Genomic DNA, 22,823 nt, shown 5'->3' with positions numbered 1-22,823 from the left:
CCACAAGGGTGCGTTCTCAGCCCTCTCCTGTACTCCCTGTTCACCCATGACTGCGTGGCTATGCACGCCTCCAACTCAATCATCAAGTTTGCAGACGACACTACAGTGGTAGGCTTAATTACCAACAACAACGAGACGGCCTACAGGGAGGAGGTGAGGGCCCTCTGAGTATGGTGTCAGGAGAATAACCTCACACTCAAAGTCAACGAAACAAAGGAGATGATTGTGGACTTCAGGAAACAGCAGAGGGAGCAACTCCCTATCCACATAGATGGGATAGTGGTGGAGAAGGTGGAACGTTTTAAGTTCCTCGGCGTACACATCACGGACAAACTGAAATGGTCCACCCACACAGACAGCGTGGTGAAGAAGGTACACAAGCGCCTCTTCAATCTGAGGAGGCTGAAGAAATTAGGCTTGTCACCGAAAACACTCACAAACTTTTACAGATGCACAATCAAGAGCATCCTGTCGGGCTGCATCATTGCCTGATACGGCAACTGCTCCACCCACAACCGTAAGGCTCTCAGGAGCTCTCAGGAGCATCACGGGGGGCAAACTACCTGCCCTCCACCTACACCACCCGATGTCACAGGAAGGCCAAAAAGATCATCAAGGACAACAACCACCCGAACCACTGTCTGTTCACCCCACTGTCATCCAGAAGGCGAGGTCAGTACAGGCGCATCAAAGCTGGGACCGAGAGACTGAAAAACAGCTTCTATCTCAAGGCCATCAGACCGTTAAACAGCCATCACTAACATTGAGTGGCTGCTGCCAACATACTGACTCAAATCTCTAGCCACTATAATAATTAAACATTTGATGTAATAAATGTATCACTAGTCACTTTAAACAGTGCCACTTTATATAATGTTTACATGCCCTACATTAGTCATCTCATATGTATATACTGTACTCTATACTATCTACTGCATCTTGCCTATACCACACGGCCATCACTCATCCATATATTTCTATGTACATATTTTTAATCATTCCTTTACACTTGTGTGTATAAGGTAGTTGTTGTAAAATTGTTAGGTTACTTGTTAGATATTACTGCACGGTCAGAACTAGAAGCACAAGCATTTCGCTACACTCGCATTAACATCTGCTAACCATGTGTACGTGACCAATAACATTTGATTTAATTTGATTTGATCAGGCTGTTGATTGTAGCCTACACAATGTTGTATCACTCCTCTTCAATGGCTGTGCGAAATGGATGGATATTGGAGGGAACTGGAACACACTGTCGTACATGTTGATCCAGAGCATCCCAAACATGCTCAATTGGTGTCTGGTGAGTATGCAGGCCATGGAGGAATTTGGACATTTTCAGCTTCCAGGAATTGAGACATGGGGCCGTGCATAATCATGCTGAAACATGAGCTGATGGCAGATGAATGGCACGACAATAGGCCTCATGATCTCGTCACAGTATCTCTGCATTCAAATTGCCATCGATAAAGTACAATTGTGTTCATTGGCCGTAGCTTATGCCTGTCCATACCATAACCCCACCGCCAGCATGGCACACTCTGTTCACAACATTAACATCAGCATCCTGCTCACCCACACAATGCCATACATGTGGTCTGCAGTTGTGAGGCCGGGTGGCTGGACTGCCAGATTCTCTAAAATGACGTTAGGAGGCGGCTTATGATAGAGAAACTAACATTCCATTTTCTGGCAACAGCTCTGGTGTACATTCCTGCAGTCAGCATGCCAATTGCACACTCCCTCAACCTGCGACATCTGTGGCATTGTGTTGTGTTTGTGGCGTTTTTCCTATTTTGTTGCATTACAACCTGTAATTTAAATAGATTTTTATTTGGATTTCATGTAATGGACAAAATAGTACAAATTGGTGAAGTGAAATTAACAAAATTACTTGTTTAAAAAAATTATTAAAAATAAAAAACGGAAAAGTGGTGAGTGCATATTTGTTCAAACCCTTTGCTATGAAGTCCCTAAATAAGATCTGGTGCAACCAATTACCTTCAGAAGTCACATAATTAGTTAAATAAAGTCCACCTGTGTCACATGATCTGCCACATGATCTCAGTATATAAACACCTGTTCTAAAAGGCCCCAGAGTCTGAAACGCCACTAAGCAAGTGGCACCACCAAGCAAGCGGCACCATGAAAACCAAGGAGCTCTCCAAACAGGTCAGGGACAAAGTTATGGAGAAGTACAGATCAGGGTTTTTTAAATAAAAAAATATCTGAAACTTTGAACACCCCACGGAGCACCATTAAATCCATTATAAAAAAACTGAAAGAATAAGCACCAAAACAAGCCTGCCAAGAGAGGGCCGCCCACCAAAGCTCATGGACCAGGCAAGGAGGGCATTAATCAGAGACAATAAGACCAAAGATAACCCTGAAGGAGCTGCAAAGCTCCACAGCGGAGATTGGAGTATATGTCCATAGGACCACTTTAAGCCGTACACTCCACAGAGCAGGGCTTTATGGAAGAGTGGCCAGAAAAAAAGACATTGCTTGAAGAAAAAAATAAGCAAACCTGTTTGGTGTTTGCCAAAAGACATGTGGGATAATCCCCAAACACATGGAAGAAGGTACTCTGGTCAGATGAGAATAAAATTGAGCTTTTTGGCAATCAAGGAAAATGCTGTCTGGCATAAACCCAACACCTCTCATCACCCCGAGTACACCATCCCCACAGTGAAGCATGGTGGTGGCAGCATCATGCTGTAGGGATGTTTTTCATCGGCAGGGACTGGGAAACTGGTCAGAATTGAAGGAATGATGGTTGGCGCTAAATACAGGGACATTGTTGAGGGAAACCTGTTTCAGTCTTTCAGAGATTTGAGACTGGGATGGAGGTTCACCTTCCAGCAGAACAATAACACTCAAGTGGTTTAAGGGGAAACATTTAAATGTCTTGATATGGCCTAGTCAAAGCCCAGACCTCAATCCAATTGAGAATCTGTGGGATGACTTAAAGATTGCTGTATACCAGTGGAACCCATCCAACTTGAAGGAGCTGGAGCAGTTTTGCCTTGAGGAATGGGCACAAATTCCAGTGGCAAGATGTGCCAATCTTATAGATACATACCCCAAGAGACTTGCAGCTGTAATTGCTGCAAAAGGTGGCTCTGAAAAGTATTGACTTTGGAGGGGTGAATAGTTATGCACGCTCAAGTTTTCTGTTTTTCTTTTATTATTTCTTGTTTGTTTCTCAATAAAACAATAAAACATATTTTGCATCTTCAAAGTGGTAGGCATGTTGTGTAAATCAAATGATACAAACCCCCAAGAAATCCATTTGAATTCCAGGTTGTAAGGCAACAAAATAGGAAAAATGCAGAGGGTGGTGAATACTTTCACAAGCCACTGTATGCATACTTTTAATAAACAGATACTTCAGCTAGCAATATCCTTGTGTAGCCATGCAATGCATACTTAACACACTCCACCCTCGCATAGCTTGCTGGGTAACATAGTCTCAGTGTTATTATTAACACATAACAACACACTGATGGGCCGCCCCCAGGTGGTATGTAGGCAACAACATACGCTATGATAACCCTCAACATGGGGCCCATCAGGGGTGCATGCTTAGTCCCCTACTGTACTCCCTGTTCACCAACAACCATCATTAAGTTTGCTGTTGATACGACAGTGGTAGGCTTGATCATCGACAACGAGCCTATAGGGAGGAGGTCAGTGGCCTGGCAGTGTGGTGCTAGGACAACAACCTCTCCCTCAACATCAGGAAGACAAAGGAGCGGATCATGGACTTCAGGAAACAGAGGGCCGAGCACGCCCCCATCCACATCGACTGTGCTGTAGTAGAGCGGGTTAAGAGCATCAAGTTCCTCGTTGTCCACATCACTAAGGATTTAACATGGCCCACATACACCAACACAGTCGTGGAGCAGGCACAACAATGCCTCTTCCCCCTCAGGAGGCTGAAAATATTTGTCGTGGGCCCTTTGTCGTGCAGTTATATAACTGCACCATTGAGAGCATCTTGACTGGCTGCATCACCTCTTGGCAACTGCTTGGTAGCCGACAGAAAGCGATACAGAGGGTAGTGCGTACTGCCTAGAATATCACTGAGGCCGAGTTTCTGTCATCCACAACCTCTAAACCAGGCGGTATCAGAGGAAGGCCCTAAAAATGGTCAAGGACTCCAGCCACCCAAGTCATAAGACTGTTGTCTCTGATACTGCACAGCAAACCCACAAGCCATAAGACTGTTGTCTCTGATACTGCACAGCAAACCCACAAGCCATAAGACTGTTGTCTCTGATACTGCACAGCAAACCCACAAGCCATAAGACTGTTGTCTCTGATACTGCACAGCAAACCCACAAGCCATAAGACTGCTGAATAGTTCACCGATTAGCTACCTGGACTATCTGTATTGACCCTTTTTGCACAAACTCTTTTGATTCATCACATATGCTGCTGCTGGATGTGTATTATCTATCCTGTTGCCTAGACACTTTACCCCTACCTTTATGTACATATTTACCTTAATTATCTCATACCCCTGCACATTTACTCGGTACTGGTAACCTATGTATAAGTTATTGTTACTCATTGTGTATTTATTCCTTGTGTTATATTTGTTTACTGTTATTTTACCTGTTGTTTACAAAGTGTGTGACAGATAACATTTTAATTTATTTTATTTGAGAGTCAGTGGACTGATCTTGCACATGTTAAGTATGGAGACTGAGCTAATACTGACACAGGAGAGCTTCAAGTACACATATCAATATTGTTGAAGCTGGGTAACAAGGACTACCACCATATAATCACTCTCGGAGTGTGTCTCATGTGGAGTTGGGATATGCAAAAAACACATTTCCAAATTCACACTTGTATTAATACACAATTGTACATGAAATAGGACACATATAAGCATCCACCAAATTTAATTAAATGAAGAGTGATCTTGACACTAGACTTACAAATCAACAGTGGACACAACTGCGTGCTACTATCTCTTCTTTCTGTTAGTAGAGGTGGTGATGGAAGAAATGGCAGCAGTTTTACGGGCGCCCAACCAATTGTGCTATTATGTGGGGGGTTTCGGAATATTTTAAAATAATTTTGTACATAATGTTTCTGCAACCGTATCTTTTTTGATTTTTTAAATTAAATTTGACACCCATTTCTCCACAATTTCGTGGTATCCAATTGTTAGTAGTTACTATCTTGTCTCATCACTACAACTCCCGTACGGGCTCGGGAGAGACGAAGGTCGAAAGCCATGGGTCCTCTGAAACACAACCCAACCAAGGCACACTGCTTTGTAACACAGCGCACATCCAACCCGGAAGCCAGCCGCACCAATGTGTCGGAGGAAACACTGTGCACCTGGTTAGCGTGCACTGCGCCCGGCCCGCCACAGGAGTCACTAGTACGCGATGAGACAAGGATATCCCTACCGGCCAAACCCTCCCTAACCCGGATGACGCTAGGCCAATTGTGCGTCGCCCCATGGACCTCCTGGTCACGGCCGGCTGCGACAGAGCCTGGGCTCGTTGCAACCGTATCTTACGGCAGAAAAGAGCTTCTGGATATCAGGACAGCGATCACCTCGGATTAGACAAAGACTTTTTCAACAACAAGCAAGACTCACAAGATATTTTCCAAACACCCGGTAGGGCCGACATCCCAGTTATTCGCAAGTGGAAGCGATGCAGGTACGAAGAGGACGAAGAGCCAGATGCCTCGTCAGGACCCGAAGAAGGCAAGTAGGAAAGCTGCCATTACCGTCAATAGTACTCGCCAACGTGCAATCATTGGACAATAAATTAGACAAGGTACAATCACGAATATGCTTCCAACGGAACATCAAAAACTGCCGCTTTCAAGGTGCGGGACTCTAACCCGGAAGCTTACAAGAAATCTCGCTACGCCCTGCGACGAACCATCAAACAGGCAAAGCGTTTGAATCATACAACATCGGCTCCGACGCTCGTCTGATGTGGCAGGGCTCGCAAACTATTACAGACTACAAAGGGAAGCACAGCTGCGAGCTGCCCAGTGACACGAGCCTACCAGATGAGCTAAATAACTTCTATGCTCGCTTCGAGGCAGGTAACACTGAGGCATGCATGAGAGCATCAGCTGTCATCAGAGCATCACGCTCTCCGTAGCTAACGTGAGTAAGACCTTTAAACAGGTCAACATACACAAGGCTGCGGGGCCAGACGGATTACCAGGATGTGTGCTCCGGGCATGTGCTGACCAACTGGCAGGTGTCTTCACTGACATTTTCAACATGTCCCTGATTAAGTCTGTAATACCAACATGTTTCAAGCAGACCACCATAGTCCCTATGCCCAAGAACACAAAGGCAACCTGCCTAAATGACTACAGACCCGTAGCACTCATGTCCATAGCCATGAAGTGCTTTGAATGGCTGGTAATGGCTCACATCAACACCATTATCCCAGAAACCCTAGACCCACTCCAATTTGCATACCGCCCAAACAGATCCACAGATGATGCAATCTCCATTGCACTCCACACTGCCCTTTCCCACCTGGACAAAAGGAACACCTATGTGAGAATGCTATTAATTGAGTACAGCTCAGCGTTCAACACCATAGTACCCTCAAAGCTCATCACTAAGCTAAGGAACCTGGGACAAAACACCTCCCTCTGCAACTGGATCCTGGACTTCCTGACGGGCCACCTCCAGGTTGTGAGGGTAGGTAGCAACACATCTGCCACGCTGATCCTCAACACTGGAGCTCCCCAGGGGTGCGTTCTCAGTCCCCTCTTGTACTCTCTGTTCACCCACGACTGCATGGCCAGGCAACACTCCAATACCATCATTAAGTTTGCAGACGGCACAACAGTGGTAGGCCTGATCACCGACAATGACAAGACAGCCTATAGGGAGGAGGTCAGAGACCTGGCCGGGTGGTTCCAGAATAACAACCTATCCCTTAACGTAACCAAGACTAAGGAGATGATTGTGGACTACAGGAAAAGGAGCACGAGCACGCCCCCATTCTCATTGATGGGGCTGTAGTGGAGCAGGTTGAGAGCTTCATGTTCCTTGGTGTCAACATCAACAACAAACTAGAATGGTCTAAACACACCAAGACAGTCATGAAGAGGGCACGACAAAGCCTATTCCCCCTCAGGAAACTAAAAAGATTTGGCATGGGTCCTGAGATCCTCAAAAGGTTCTACAGCTGCAACATCGAGAGCATCCTGACCGGTTGCATCACTGCCTGGTACGGCATTTGCTCGGCCTCCGACCGCAAGGCACTTCAGAGGATAGTGCGTACGGCCCAGTACATCACTGGGGCAAAGCTGCCTGCCGTCCAGGATCTCTACACCAGGCGGTGTCAGAGGAAGGCCCTAAAAATTGGCAAAGACCACAGCCACCCTAGTCATAGACTGTTCTCTCTACTACCGCATGGCAAGCGGTACCAGAGTGCCAAGTCTAGAACAAAAAGGCTTCTGAACAGTTTTTAGCCCCAAGCCATAAGACTCCTGAACAGGTAACCAAATGGTTACCCAGACTATTTACATTCATGTACATACTACCTCAATTGGCCCGACCAACCAGTGCTCCCGCACATTGGCTAACCGGGCTATCTGCATTGTGTCCACCACCCACCAACTCCTCTTTTACGCTACTGCTACTCTCTGTTCATCATATATACATAGTCACTTTAACCATACCTACATGTACATACTACCTCAATAAGCCTGACTAACCGGTGTCTGTATATAGCCTTGCTACTGTTATTTTCAAATGTCTTTTTACTGTTGTTTTATTTCTTTACTTAGCTACACACACGCATACACACACAAATAAGTTTTTTCGCACTATTGTTTAGAGCCTGTAAGTAAGCATTTCACTGTAAGCATTTCACCTGTTGTATTCGGCGCACGTGACAAATAAACTTTATTTGATTTGGTGGGTGGTGGATAATCAAAACCAGGCTCCCACCAGCATGTAAAGGTTTCCTTCTCACGGGGGAGAGAGACGAACATTAGCCTAGAGACTGAAGAGAAAGCAGGCATCCCACTCCCTCATTTTTTTATGTTTCAATGGAAGTCAATGAACTAAGAAGACCAGACCTAGCTGCTATCACCACGGGAGAGACAGGAAGTAGACAGGAATTAAGTAGACAGGAATTTAAGTTTTTCCAATAGTAAACAGCCTGAGTGAACTATCTTCATTTATCCACCATCTTTGATTAGCCCATGACAATCTACCTGTACCTGGACATAACATGTTGTGGAACATTACACATGTATGAAAACATATAAACACACCATAATTATACAACAATGGCAACTTAGATTAATACAATGCAATCCCATTGAAGATGTGGAATTCATGAGACAAAACAAGTTATATTTAATAATAATATACATTTACATACACCATTGGCCCCCAAATTACACAAATGATGGTCTTGACCATAGTGGAGTTTGGAGTGTGACTGTTTGAGGTTGTGGACAGGTGTCTTTTATACTGATAACATGTTCAAACAGGTGCCATTAATACAGGAAACGAGTGGAGGACAGAGTTACAGGTCTGTGAGGGCCAGAAATCTGGCTTGTTTGTAGGTGACCAAATACTTATTTTCCACCATAATTTGCAAATAAATTAATAAAAAATCCTACAATGTGATTTTCTGGATTTTTTCCCTCATTTTGTCTGTCATAGTTGAAGTGTACCTATGATGACAATTACAGGCCTCTCTCATCATCTTAAGTGGGAGAACTTGCACAATTGGTGGCTGACTAAATACTTTTTTGCCCCACTGTATATCAAATGAATTAGAGATTAACATCAACGAAATACCATTAACCATAAATCTAAGAAATCCCCCAGGCTTGACATACATACTATGCTTCTCTGTATGTAATCTTATGTGTGTGAGTAAATGTGGCAGTATATTGGACACAAACTTTGCAACCATATTCTGCAGGGCTATATTTCCCCTTTATGTGATCTGAGGAGTTTCACTACTATAGTACAAGAGAGTGCAAAGTCAAATTAAATAAGAGTTTTAGGGACCATTGAGTATAGTCATGGTGGGCTAAGATCAATATTGATAAGGAGGAGGGAGCCTACTCTGTACAATTGGAACGATTTGACAGATTATTAATAACAGCTTAATTAATTTACTGAAACATATTTAGTGTTTAGCACTTTTACCCAGAATCTCTCCCGGACAGAAACAACTGAAAAACCAAAAACCAATGACCCAAAACAGTTGATAGAAGAGAGATGTGGCTAACAATGTGATCGCTGCACTCGTAACCACTGTCACCACAAACAATCGCTATGAACTGTGGGTCGTCGGAAATACGAAAAATATCAATACAGGGCAGACAAACACAGTTCATTTACAAGGTTATTGGTTGGTTGCTCAGGGCAACACTGAGGTGGGTTGTGGTGAGCTGGGAGTGTGACCTCATGGAAAGGTACGGAATTTGCTCTTGGAGTTCAATAGAAAATATAGTTTGGAGAAAACAGGGAGAAGGGAAGAGCTGCCGGAAAACGTGTGGTGAGACAGCATTTGCCCCAGTACCTTTCAATCTGGTGTGCATTCAAAGAAGCAGCACCGACCAGGCCAGTAACTTCTCAGCGCCCCTACCGGAAGTAGTTTTTATTTTGAGGGGGATGAACAAAACAATTTAAGTAACAGGGATCGGGGGGTTGTGGAGGCCAGGTCATCTGATACAGCACTCCATCACTCTCCTTCTTGGTAAAATAGCCCTTACACAGCCTTGAGGTGTGTTGGGTCATTACTTACTGACTTTATTGTCCCCCATGGGGAAATTTAGTTGCAGTGTCGTTTAATGTGGCGTTTAAATACAAAACAAAATTGACAATACAACTTTCATAACAGTTACATACCAATTAAAAACATTTTTTTTTTAAGACTAGCCTGCTGGCCTTACTGAGTCGATAGGAACATTCGCCCGAGCTATTTAGTAGGGACGCACCTGCCACAAATGATTGTCTAGTTCTGTTTTTCCTGCTGAGGGGTGTCCTATACCTGCGCCCAGAGGGGAGTAGTTCAAAGTCTGGGTAGAGGGGGTGGCTTGGGTGTAAAATGATTGTCCCACTAAGCCCAAACCAGATGGGATGGCGTATCGCTGCAGAATACTGTGGTAGCCATGCTTGTTAAGTGTGCATTGAATGCTAAATAAATCACAGACAGTATCACCAGCAAAGCACCCCCACACCATAACACTTCCTCCTCCATGCTTTATGGTGGGAAATACGCATGCGGAGATCATCCATTCACCCACACTGCGTCTCACAAAGACACAGCAGTTGAAACCAAAAATCTCCAATTTGGAGAATTTCCACCAATCTAATGTCCTTTGCTCGTATTTCTTGGCCCAAGCAAGTCTATTTTTCTTATTTGTGTCCTTTAGTAGTGGTTTCTTTGCAGCAATTCGACCATGAAGGCCTGATTCACTCAGACTCCTCTGAACAGTTGATGTTGAGAAGTGTCTGTTACTTGAACTCTGTGAAGCATTTATTTGGGCTGCTATTTCTGAGGCTGGTGCAACTCTCAAAACATTATCCCTGAGAATTACTGTGTATGTGCATGTAGGCATACTTCAAAGCCTAAATTCCTGTCAGAAATGCTCTAGGAGCAAAATGTTTTCTGTAGGCAAATGTGCCTACCCAGTGAACAAAATTGGTAGGCCTTTTTTAAATGTTTTTATGTAAATTTATGAATACATTTTTTATTCCAAGTGCAAATTACAAATATCAAGCACAATTATACAAATGATCAGTAATCAACATCTTACATTACTACATCAAACACATCTAACGCGAAACAAAACAGACAGGTAAAAACAAGAAGAGAGTTGAAATACACACAAAAAAATAAAAATAAAGTGCAATTTTAAATCTCTTAATAATGATTAAAGAGGATGTCATTATTTTTGTTATTAATCGGGGATAATGTCTTAAATTAAATCAGAAATAGCCATTTCCTGTTTCAGAATGACAATACACAAAGACAATACACAAAGACAATACACAAAGACAATACACAAAGAAAGGGTCCATAAAGGGTCCATACAGAAATGGTTTGTCGAGAACCCTGCACAGAACCCTCAACCCCATCGAACCCCTTTGGGATGAATTGGAACGCCGACTGTGAGCCCAACATCAGTGAATGACCTCACTAATGCTCTTGTGGCAGAATGGAAGCAAGTTCCCGCAGCAATGTTCCAACATCTAGTGGGAAAGCTTCCCAGAAGAGTGGAGGCTGTTATCGCAGCAAAGGGGGGATCAACTTCATATTAATGCACATGATTTCAGAATGAGATGTTCAACAAGCAGGTGTCCACATATTTTTGGTCGGGTAGTATAGCTTCTGAAAACTCTGATTCCAGCAGAGGGAGTCCTTTACTCACCTCAAGCCAGGTTGCAGAGAATTTTTATTTAACCTTTATTTAACCAGGCAAGTCAGCTAAGAACAAATTCTTATTTTCAATGATGGCCTAGGAACAGTGGGTTAGCTGCCTTGTTCAGGTGCAGAATAACAGATTTTTACCTTGTCAGCTCAGGGATTCAATATTGCAACGTTTCAGTTACTCGCCCAACGTTCTAACCACTAAGCTGCCGCCCCAGAATGATACATAAGGGAATGTAGTCTTTTTTTCACCCCAAATGTCATCTAAATCCAATAACATGGTGGATTTGGGGGGGGGGGGGGGGGAATTCACGTTGAATTGACGTTACTTGACATCTCAAACAAATGTAAATCAAAACTAGATGAACTGATGTCTCAACCAAATGTAAATCAAAGTTGAACTTATGTCTGTGCCAAGGAGGTATGCTAGCTGTGATGCTTATGCTACAGTATGTTCATTTGATTTTCACTAATATTCAGTGTCCACTCCCTGTTACTAACATGGGATATAAAGCCCCTCACCATACTGTTGTTGTTATATTGTTAGACTATATCATTTTCTTTTTATAAATATTCATACTATTGAGGGTCACAGCTAACATTGTTTTTGGATATGCAACGTAAGTAATCTGATTACTCAAAAATATATCTAAACTTCTATTTGTAGCATGTTACTTTGTAGGAACAGATTAAATGATATATTCCTCTATGTGGTTCCATTCTTCTATTGTGCAGCTGCCAAGATGCAGAAGCTTATGGGCTGAGTTCTAGCAGGTTCACCAACGGTGTCTTTATCAAGTTTCTGAAGGAACGTCTTCTGGAGGATGAGAAGATCACTGTGTTGCTGGACAAAGTGGCTGAGGGTATGGAGTAATGGACCAATTATGTATTGGTAAAATAATCATCATTTTGCAAATGTCACTATTTGTGGTCATGGAGTATACAAGTCAATTAATAATAAAGTACACAGTGCAGTACCATGCAAAGTAAGTAAAAGCGATACAAAAAGTATATATATCCTTTTCTACCCTGTATACAGTACCTCCATGAATTGATTATCATGGCAATAATACCTTGCCTGACAAATCTCTTCTGTGAGAGCCTGAGATAATGTTATTGTGGTGTTGTTTGTTTTATCCAGACATGGGCCAGTTCGACGCCACTAAGGGGAAGCAGGCTCTGGAGATCCGCAGCAGCCTATCAGAGCTCAGGGCTCTTGACTGACCCTATTGTGCCTGATGACATGGACCTGGCTCACAACCGTCAGTGGGCCAAGGCTCACAGTCAGTGGGGATTTCATCATTTAAATCATGGAGGGGCAAACCATTTTTTGGGGGTGGGGGATGCATGCCAGAAAAGCCACTACACAAAATAGCACAACACAACACTAAACAATACATTAATGGTGCACACAAACTGTTAGGGCCTACATCCCAACAGCAGTCCCAACACCTTACCACTGCTACACCTGGCTATCAGCAGAGCCTTGTCTGGCAGCAAAACAGTTAATTCAGCTTAATTTACTGGATTTTCAAAAAACATGGCTGATATGGCTGATTTGCTTAAACAAATGTGCTTTCTACTGACAATTGAGATGTACAAACTGTGGCATAAGGGGACGACAAGCGGATAAAGGGAAATCTGTATTTTCGATTAAGACATTAATGAGCGAGCTAGGACGAACGTAGTTAATGTAACTATTTGTTGAGCACTTTTGAAATGGACAGCGACAGAATTCATAACATGGGCCATTCTTACACCAAGTCAGAACCATAGGATAAATAAAGGTGGCATATAAGCAGACAATGAAATCTCTTACAATATTGTCACATTCTGACCTTTATTTCCTTTGTTTTGTCATTATTTAGTATGGTCAGGGCATGAGTTGGGGTGGGCAGTCTATGTTTGTTTTTCTATGATTTGGGGATTTCTATGTTTCGGCCTAGTATGGTTCTCAATCAGAGGCAGGTGTCATTAGTTGTCTCTGATTGAGAATCATACTTAGGTAGCCTGGGTTTCACTGTGTGTTTGTGGGTGTTTGTTTCCGTGTCTGTGTTTTTCACCACGCGGTACTGTTTTGGGTTTCGTTCATTCCACGTTTATTGTTTTTGTATTCAGTTGTTCATGTGTACTATTTCTTATTAAAAGAACCATGGACACTTACCACGCCGCATATTGGTCCTCCGATCCTTTTCGCCTCTCCTCTTCAGAAGAAGAGGAGGAAATCCCTCACAAATATTCAATGATTACATTTCTCTAAAACAGGTTATAGGCTACATGTGCACCACCAAGTCAGAACAGTAGGCAAATTAAGAGGGGAAAATAGACCAAATTATTATGGTGAAGCACATGGGCTACTAACATCTTACTACACAACATACACTTAGTATTACTTTCTTAGCTACAATATACATATTTCCCTGGCATATTACATAATTTATGCAGCAGCATACAATACATTTTTGGACTCACCTTGTTGTACTGTGCTCACTTGAACAGGAAGGTTGTGCGGCGGTCCTCCGTGGGCAAATTTTGTCATCAAACATTCTCTGGATTTATGGTGGTTTCTTATGGTGTTTTTCCTGAGTTCCCAGTTGTCTTGAACTCACTGAAGTCAGATTTCCCAGTTCCGAGTTTGCCAGTAGATTGTCGACTTGATTCATGAGGATGACTGCTAGCTAAGATTTTGAAAGTATAATGTTGACATGATCAGTACAATCAAAGCCACTGTAGATATAACGTAGTTTGACGTCATTTTAGCCTTGAGCCTTCTTGGATGGGCACTTCTAATGTAACTCTATGGCGGCACCCAAGGAGCTTGAATTTTTTAGCTCTACCCTTAGATTTGGCGGAGACGTAGTGTCCCCATGAGTGACAGAAACCTGAGCCAATCACGGCGCAACTAGACAACATTACCAACCCCTACGCTTTGTATTTTCCACTGGCAGCCCCACCACTACAGAAAGCACTGAGCTAGGCTGAACCACCTGCATTTTGGAGCTGTCTTACTCAAGAAAGCAAAAAAGAGACCATAACTGTGTTCGAAGACCCATACTAACATACTGTATACTACATACTTAATGAGTATATACTACATACTATTAGTTCATTTTAGTATACTGTAAACTAACAGTATTGTTACAGTTTTATTGTACTAGCGCTTCGCCTGTCTACCGGAAGTTGATGCTGTTGCTATGCAACCTCTTGATAGCTTGTTAGCGGTACATACTGCTGTAATGCTATGTGGTTCATAAGGATAGCGTAGTTAACAAATTTTCAGCCAACATAATGTGCAACATAACTTATTTGAAAAGTTATTACTTTATTAATTAAATTGCTCTACATTTTCTTAACATTTGTCATAATTAGATAAAGCAATGAGTTTGTATCCACTCTCGTTGGACTTCGGCTGTATATTTTCCCCCATTTTCTTCAAATATGAAAACGTTCTGAACCCACGTCCATTTTCTGAACAACTGCCCTAAAAGTACGGAAATGGTGCCCACTGCTTGTATACTTCGTATTTTGGCAAATTTTATACGATACCTGGGAACTTTTGGCACACTAACCATATCCATACTATGACCAATAAGCATACTACATACCCAATTTAAATCACAAATAGTATAGTTAGTGTGGTTAGTATGAAAATTCGAAACACAGCTCATGTTGGAATGCAGCTTTATGAACTCAATTATTTTATTTTTTACATTGTATCCAAACTGATATGTGACGCATATTAATGGCAAAATAACATGTAAAACAGCCCCCCCCCCCCCCCCCCCCTTCAAAACAGGTTGGGCTCAATGTACTTATGGTGGATGTAACGTTGTGTTTTTACTGCCTGAGATAATGTTTCTGGAAGTTGAGTGTGGGGCTCAGCTCAAGCCGGGCTTCGCTACAGAGTTCTCCGACGTTTTGGTCATCTACACCCACATCATGAAGAAACCAGAGGACATGTCCTTCTGCCAGGCCCACGTCACCAACTTCTCCCTGGTGAGATGCTACAGTCTTTCACCCAGTTCAATTATGCAAACTTGTTCCTTCCCCAAGCTCCTGTCACCAATTTCTCACTGTTTCTTTCCTATCCCCTACCCCTTCAAGTGTTCACAGATCTGAAAAGGTGTAACTAATCCAATAGCCTAATCCAATCCATCCATCGAAGCGTTTCAGATCCGTGAACACCAAAGGGATAGGAGGATAGGGAAAGGAATTTAAATGCAATATGCCACTGATGCCATAATGTTTCTTCCCAGCTCTGTTCAATACCAATGAGAGCATTTTCCTTTCTTGGGGTTTACTGAAACAACATTAGGAGCATAGGTGGCAATGTGCAGACTGCAGAGTCTGTCTTTAATATTCCATATGGTTGTGTTAAAGCCTGAATTCAACATGGATTCAATATGTTGTATTTCCTCACCCATCTACACACAATACCCCATAATGACAGAGTGAAAACAAATTTTTAGAAATGTTTGCCAATTTATTGAAATGAAATACAGAAATATCTAATTTACATAAGCATTCACACCCTTGAGTCAATACATGCTAGAATCACCTTTGGCAGTGATTTACAACTGTGAGGCTATCTGGGTAAGTCTCTAAGAGCTTTGCACACCTAGATTGTACAATATTTGACCATTATTATTTTTTTAAATTCTTCAGGCACTGTCAAATTTTCAGGTCTTGCCATAGATTTTCAAGTAGATTTAAGTCAAAACTGTAACTTGGATACACCCTTCACGGTCTTCTTGGTAAGCAACTCCAGTGTAGATTTGGCCTTGTGTTTTAGGTTATTGTCCTGCCGAAATGTGAATTAGTTTCCCAGTGTCTGGTGGAAAACAAACTGTACCAGGTTTTCCTCTAGGATTTTGCCTGTGCTTAGCTCCATTTTGTTTCTTTTTTATACTGAAAAACTCCACAGTCCTTAACAGTTACAAGCAAACTCATAACATGATGCAGCCACCACTATGCTTGCTGATATGAAGAGTGGTACTCAGTAATATGTTGTATTGGATTTGCCCCAAACATAACACGTTGTATTCAGGACAAAAAAGTGAATTGTTTTGCCACATTACTTTAGTGTCTTGTAGCAAGCAGAATGCACGCTATGGAATATTTATATTCTGTACAGCCTTCCTTCTTTTCACTCAGTCAACTAGGTTAGTATTGTGGACTACCTACAATGTTGTTGATCCATCCTCAGTTTTCTTCTATCACAGCCATTTAAATCTGTAACTGTTTTAAAGTCACCATTGGCCTCATGGTGAAATCCCTGAGCGGTTTCCTTCATCATTGGCAACTGAGTTGGTGTATTGATACACCATTCAAAGTGTAATTAATAACTTCTCCATGCTCAAGGGATATTCAATGTCTGCTTTTCTAACCATGTGCCAATGGGTGCACTTCTTTGCGAGGCATTTGAAAACCTCTCTGGTCTTTGGTTGAATCTGTGTTAGAAATCCACTGCTCGATTGTAGGACCTTACAGATGATTGGTATGTGTGGGGTATAGTAATGAGGTAGTCATTCAAAAACTATTAAAACACTATTATTGCACAGTCATTCCGTGCCACTTATTATGGAACTTGTTAAGCAAATTTGTACTTTTACTCCTGAACTTATTTAGGCTTGCCATAACAAAGGGGTTGAATACGTATTGTCTCAAGACACTTTAGCTTTTCATTTTTAATTAATTTGTAAAATAATTTTAATTTTAAAGCGTATTTCCACTTTCACATTATGGGGTATTGTGTGTAGGCCAGTGACAAAATCTCAATTTAATACATTTTAAATTCAAGCTCTAACACAACAAAATGTTGAAAAAGTTAAGGGGTGTGAATACTTTCTATAATCTTTTCCTATATGTTGACCCCAAACCGATGAAAAGGAAGGCACCAGAGGAGACTCACATCTTCCTGCTCTCCAGCAGTCTGCCCCAGCACTGCCTGTACACACGTCTCAGCTCTCTACAGAAGCGTACAATATAATCACCACTCTCTACATTCTCACATTACTACTACTTTATTAAACTGTATTTGCCCCTTTTGTTTGATCTCTTGAAAAAAAACATTTTAAAACTACATTCCTGTAGGAGCAGCTGGTGTCATCTTAGGGCAGTATTCACCTTGGACAAGAGTTTTGATCTCCATTGTAGCTCTAGTATAAATACATAAGGTCAAAAAAATATTATTCTACTCCTTCATCTCTGTAGAATCTGCTGGGGTTCACAGGGTGTCTACAGTACTCTTTCAAGGCTGTGGATGAGCTGGTGGACTGGACCACGGACGTCAACATCGGCAAGCCCCTGATCGCCATAGACCTACAGTGCACCATGAGGAACAGCTGTCTGCAGACCTGCCCCACAGCCCGTAACACAGCCCCAGAGCCAAGCACCTCCACATCCACCACCCTCACCCCCAAGACCATGGCCTTCTCTCCCCACACTGCTCCAACCTTTACCTGGATGTGTACGAGCGTCTACTGGGAGCTGTGGGAGGCTCATGCTGTGTGAGCTCCAAGCTGTATGACAACTGTAGCTCCTCTTGCTTTACTACTAGTGACTCAGTGTTACTGAACTCCACTAACACAGCCAGCATTCCCATAGAGGCCACGGATGACATCAACGAGCTGCAGACGGTCTTCATGAATAGCCTGCAGCTTCACCACAAGTGACGAGGCCCTCTCTGGGGCATTGGTCGCCTGGTGCAGGATCTGTTTGTGCTGTCTAGCCAACTCCGTTGGTCAACAGATCTGGTACCAGGCTATGGCATTGGGGGATTTTGGGGAGGAAACTGACATTACCTAGTGTAGGCCTGCTCTGTAAATCCTGTTGTATTCTATGTGCCTGGCTTAAATGGATATTATATGTATTTTGTACTTTTGACTACAGATGTAGGATCTTAATCTGAGCACTCTTTTATTGCTGAGAATTTTTCTGCACTACAGGAAATGCAAACTTGTAGTGTATTCAAGATTTTAAAAGGCTTCTAAAGTTAGTAAATTCGATTTAAAAATGTCAGACTTGATTTGCCCTAATGAAAAATGTATCAACCCCTACAACGAACTTCTATTCACATTTCCTGTTGCTGCAGAAATACGTCTTAATAATGTCAAACTGTTACATATCTCTTGAAAAGTTTGTGGTTTTTGCAAATATCTTTCATTTTATTAGATCATTCTCATATAATGTGTACTATTGAGCTTTGAATAGCTAAATCGGTCTTACACGGAACCCAAACCGGCTGCGCTCGTGCACCATCGTGCATAAATGTATTTTGTCCCCCCACACCAAACGCAATCACGACACGCAGGTTAAAATATCAAAACAAACTCTGAACCAATTCCATTAATTTGGGGACAGGTCAAAAACCATGAAACATTTATGGCAATTTAGCTAGCTACTGTAGCTTGCACTTGCTAGCTAATTTGTCCCATTTAGCTAACTTGCTGTTGCTTACTAATTTGTCCTGGGATATAAACATTGAGTTGTTATTTTACCTGAAATGCACAAGGTCCTCTACTCCGACAATTAATCCACACATAAAACGGTCAACCGAATCGTTTCCAGTCATCTCTCTTCCTTCTAGGCTTTATCTTCTCTTGACTTTATATTGCGATTGGCAACTTTCATAAATTAGGTGCATTACTGACCTCATTCGTCTTTCAGTCACCCATGTGGGTATAAGCAATGAGGAGATGGTACGTGGGTACCTGCTTCTATAAACCAATGGGGAGATGGGAGAGGCAGGACTTGCAGCGCGATCTGCATCACAAATAGAACTGACTTCTACTTTAGCCCTTGGCAACGCAGACGTTCGTTGGAGCGCGCGAGCAGTGTGGGTGCAATAATTGAATAATATAGATTTCTACATTTATTTTGCAACGCTCGTTGCACGCGACGCAAGCTATGTAGTCAGCCTGTGAACCAGCCTCTTTCATATTCTATAAAGAGATATATATCCGGAAACTTTAAGAGCAGTTTCATGTCAAATGTAATGATTTTATCCACATGGAGGCATTGTCTCTCATTATATAAACCACAGCTCTGAACATGGATTGTTTTTCATGGGGTTCTTATGAAACATCTCTATATTTATTACAAACGTGCTCAAGTACAAAATCCAATTGTATACGGTCCGTTTTACAAAGGCTTTACCAAAGATTCAGAGGAACGTATTTTTTAACATGAAACAATTCAGAGCATTTATAACCGTGATGAAATGACATCCTCTTAATTGTACCTTCTTGCAAAGAAGACATGAGGTTTACTGTATATAAAATAAAATAACACCGTATTAACCACAACAACAAAAATACTTTTACTGCCATCCCTGTGATGTTTTTCCTGACCTCCTCCCCACAGCTTTCTGAGAAAGACAGATTAAGAGTCATCTCTCCAGGAGAGAGGGCCCTCTATTGACAGATTAACCAATTTAAGACTGGTTAAATTTAGATTGTGTAGTAGGACTACTGTATGTGTTTCGGATAAATCCAAGCCCACAGTCTAGATTAGAATACTTGAAAGCTAGAATATTTCAGGGAAGTCCAACCTTGGAAGACCTATCCTTGGTCAAACTTGGTGCTTAGGAACTAATCTCAGATCAACTGAACCAGTGTTTCCTCTCATCACATTACATTACAGAGCACTTCTCCTCTGCTTTAGATTTCATCTCAACCATGGTGGCTGAGGCTTTCTCCTTGATCTGGTCCATGTCCATGTTCTGGAGGTTCTGTATCTGGCCCAGGATAGAGTCCTTCTCCTCCTCCTCTGTGGCGTCCTCGTCCACCATTTTGAGTAGTTCTTCAGGCACGTCAATGTCGTCCCCTGCCAACTCCATCAGGTTTGCGTCCTGTTCACTCTAAACACAGCAAGCAATGCACTGGTCAGACTGGCTGAAGAGGAATCACTGTTCAGACTGGCTGAGGAGGACAGTATTATGCCCAGGCACAGTATAAATATTATCATGTTTAAATTCTATATTTTTTCTTCCTGGCACATTTAAAAAAAAAATATTATAGGTATTTCCTGACCAGGTAAGATTTTGGGTTGGAAGGCACCTAATCCAGGCACGTGGTCCTAAAACATTGCTGTCTCTAGGTCCAACAGCTAAAGAAAACAGCTTAGCATCACATGTAACCCTCTATGACCCTGACAGGGCCTTTGAGATAGATGGCATACACACACATAGGGCATTTCAGGCCTAGGGCTCAAACACAGGATAGCTGCGGTCACTGGGCTTTTTTTATGCCTTAATCTCTTGGCTCTACTCAGGCCTATCTGACTAGCAGGCCATGTGCTCCTGTAAATGTACTCAGTCACGCACTCTGACCGACACAGCCTGTGTCTCATCATGTTACTCATTTGTGATAATGTGTTCTCGTTTACTGAGAAATTGCATAAGATTATCACCATACGTCATTCACAGGAAATTACAAATTTCATTTTGCTATTGAGGGCATTTTTATCAAAGTATTTATGAGCCTTTCTCCTCTTGTTTCATATGACATGAGAATGGAGGAGAATGACAGGAGACTGTCTTACCTTTGGTAGTCTGTATTTGTCTCTTAAGCACGTTCTCAGTGTGGCCCTCTCAGCTTTCTTTACCAAGAACTCGGAATCTCTCTCCATCCTGTTTTCAGACAAGAAAAGAAACCATGTTACCAAACCTATAAAAGCGTATTAATATATTTTGTCCGGCAGTCGATCATATAACTCTTACAAAATTCTTAAAAGGTAAACAGCTTGTATTTTCACTGCGTGATGCTGGTTGTGTAAAAATGTGCATTATTTGTTTTCAGAGATATAAATATGTTTCTATGCTTCTGTGCAATGATAATTATTCATGGCCAATGCAGTTTCCATATCAATCAATCACATGTTATAGGCGTCAGCTCTAAATAAGACAATGTAGGAAAACAAAAACAATATAAATGACTCAGTTTCTGGGGCAGCAGAGTAATATATATATATATATTTTATTAATCTCCAGATTATGGCAGCATTGTCAATCCCACCACTCTCAGCAATTGGAGACAGACAGTAATTCTGAAATAATCTGGGTGTGAAGTAATATAGGACTGCATGGAGGTTAGTCTGCCTACCAGTTTGACTCCCCTACTATTTGGTAAAGCATTCTTCATAAAAATGGTAAAATAGGTTTCATTGTATTTTCATCAGTGTAATTCTCTTGACTAGAGGTACATTTACAGGTGTAAATTGCCGTTGTATCTCCCTTACATCTGTTTGGCTTTTTTACTTCACATAGCTAGGATAATAAAAAAATGCTAACATTTTTCAAAAAAGGGAAAGTTTCAAACTAAATGCTCTGCTCTTGCTTGCTATTGAATACATCTAATCCAAAATGTCAATTTGAATCATTCCAATGAGGTTGGCCTCAGATTCAGGAGCATCATTTATTTTACATTTAATCTCAATTGAATAAGAATTGAATCTCTACTTCTTGTATTTGGCTGAATTGAAATGGAATTGACCCCAACCTTGAAGCATTCCTTTGCAGTTGTTTGATTATCACTTTGTATGACTTTTAAAGTACTGTAAAATAAGGGCTAGTAGTAGTGACTTACTTTTCCTCCACCACCTGTTTCTGGTACTCCTCTGCCTCCTCTCTAGACATCCCTTCGGTGGACATGGTGACGTCTCCTTTTCCCCTGGTAGAACACTACAGTAGAGAGCTGGACTGAACAGTGCTCTACTACTGTAGCTCTTCACCAAACTGCTCGACTACTCACTATCAGCCTCAGCAGGGTGAATATCCTACCAGGGGATTTGCAGACAGCACTTTTGTTTTTTCTGTCAAGTTTTGGTCACTGAGTCCCTGGATTCGATTGGTCTCCAAGCGGGCTAAGCCAAGAGAGGCCTCCGACTGGGGGATGGCGCTGTGAAGGGCATGGCTGTTCACTGATGGCCCGGGTGACTAAAATCTGAGGAATTTCTGCCAACGCCATGATCTGGATTAATCCTTTTGGGGAAAGATGGTATAAATGTAAACATTTAATATAAGTAATGAAAGTGAAAGTTCACAGGGACTGCTTTTGAGATGGGTACTATTGTGGTTTAGACTGGGACAGTGTTATATTCTACAGACAGGGCGTGGTGCTATACTCACTACTCGTCTCATGCTACGTGTGTGAATTTGACTTTAATCCCCTTACATCACCAACCATAGCCTGAGTGCCCTGTTGCCAACAGAGTGGAATCTGTATACCCCTGAGTAAATCACCAGATCTACACTCAATACATTAAACTATACTGTCTTGTCCGAGGTAAACAACTTTAAAGATATACATTTCATTAGAATATAACAACTGTGAATACAGAAATAGCAATGAATACAGAAGTAAACTCAACCGTTGCTAATATTAGCATAGGTGATGTTTATGGTATAAA

The 22,823-nt window shown here is 42.0% G+C and overlaps 1 protein-coding gene and 1 pseudogene across 1 annotated transcript; one reads left to right on the top strand and one right to left on the bottom strand.

Moving 5' to 3' along the window:
• Positions 1-219: 219 nt before the first annotated feature.
• LOC135574794 (mucosa-associated lymphoid tissue lymphoma translocation protein 1-like) lies at positions 220-18,088 on the top strand (annotated as a pseudogene).
• A 1,398-nt stretch (positions 18,089-19,486) lies between these two features.
• Positions 19,487-22,188, bottom strand: LOC115140552 (complexin-4-like). The gene is made up of 3 exons (XM_029678880.2): positions 22,001-22,188; positions 20,958-21,045; positions 19,487-20,274 (listed from the first exon to the last, which is right to left on the bottom strand). Exons 1-3 carry the CDS (start codon positions 22,063-22,065, stop codon positions 20,047-20,049), a joined length of 381 nt encoding a protein of 126 aa, XP_029534740.1. The 5' UTR covers positions 22,066-22,188; the 3' UTR covers positions 19,487-20,046.
• Positions 22,189-22,823: the final 635 nt, after the last annotated feature.

This window comes from Oncorhynchus nerka, linkage group LG13 (assembly GCF_034236695.1).
Source record: "Oncorhynchus nerka isolate Pitt River linkage group LG13, Oner_Uvic_2.0, whole genome shotgun sequence".
In the NCBI taxonomy this organism is placed as follows: Eukaryota; Metazoa; Chordata; class Actinopteri; order Salmoniformes; family Salmonidae; genus Oncorhynchus; species Oncorhynchus nerka.
The sequence above is the reverse complement of the archived record's forward strand: the minus strand, read 5'-3'. Positions and strand labels throughout refer to the sequence as shown.

Coding starts and splice junctions, on each gene's coding strand:
- LOC115140552 (XM_029678880.2), bottom strand. CDS start 22,065: ATGTCCACCGAAGGGATGTCTAGAGAGGAGGCAGAGGAGTACCAGAAA. Junction 21,046..22,000: donor AAACAGGTGGTGGAGGAAAA/GTAAGTCACTAC, acceptor GTCTGAAAACAG/GATGGAGAGAGATTCCGAGT. Junction 20,275..20,957: donor ACAAATACAGACTACCAAAG/GTAAGACAGTCT, acceptor TGCTGTGTTTAG/AGTGAACAGGACGCAAACCT.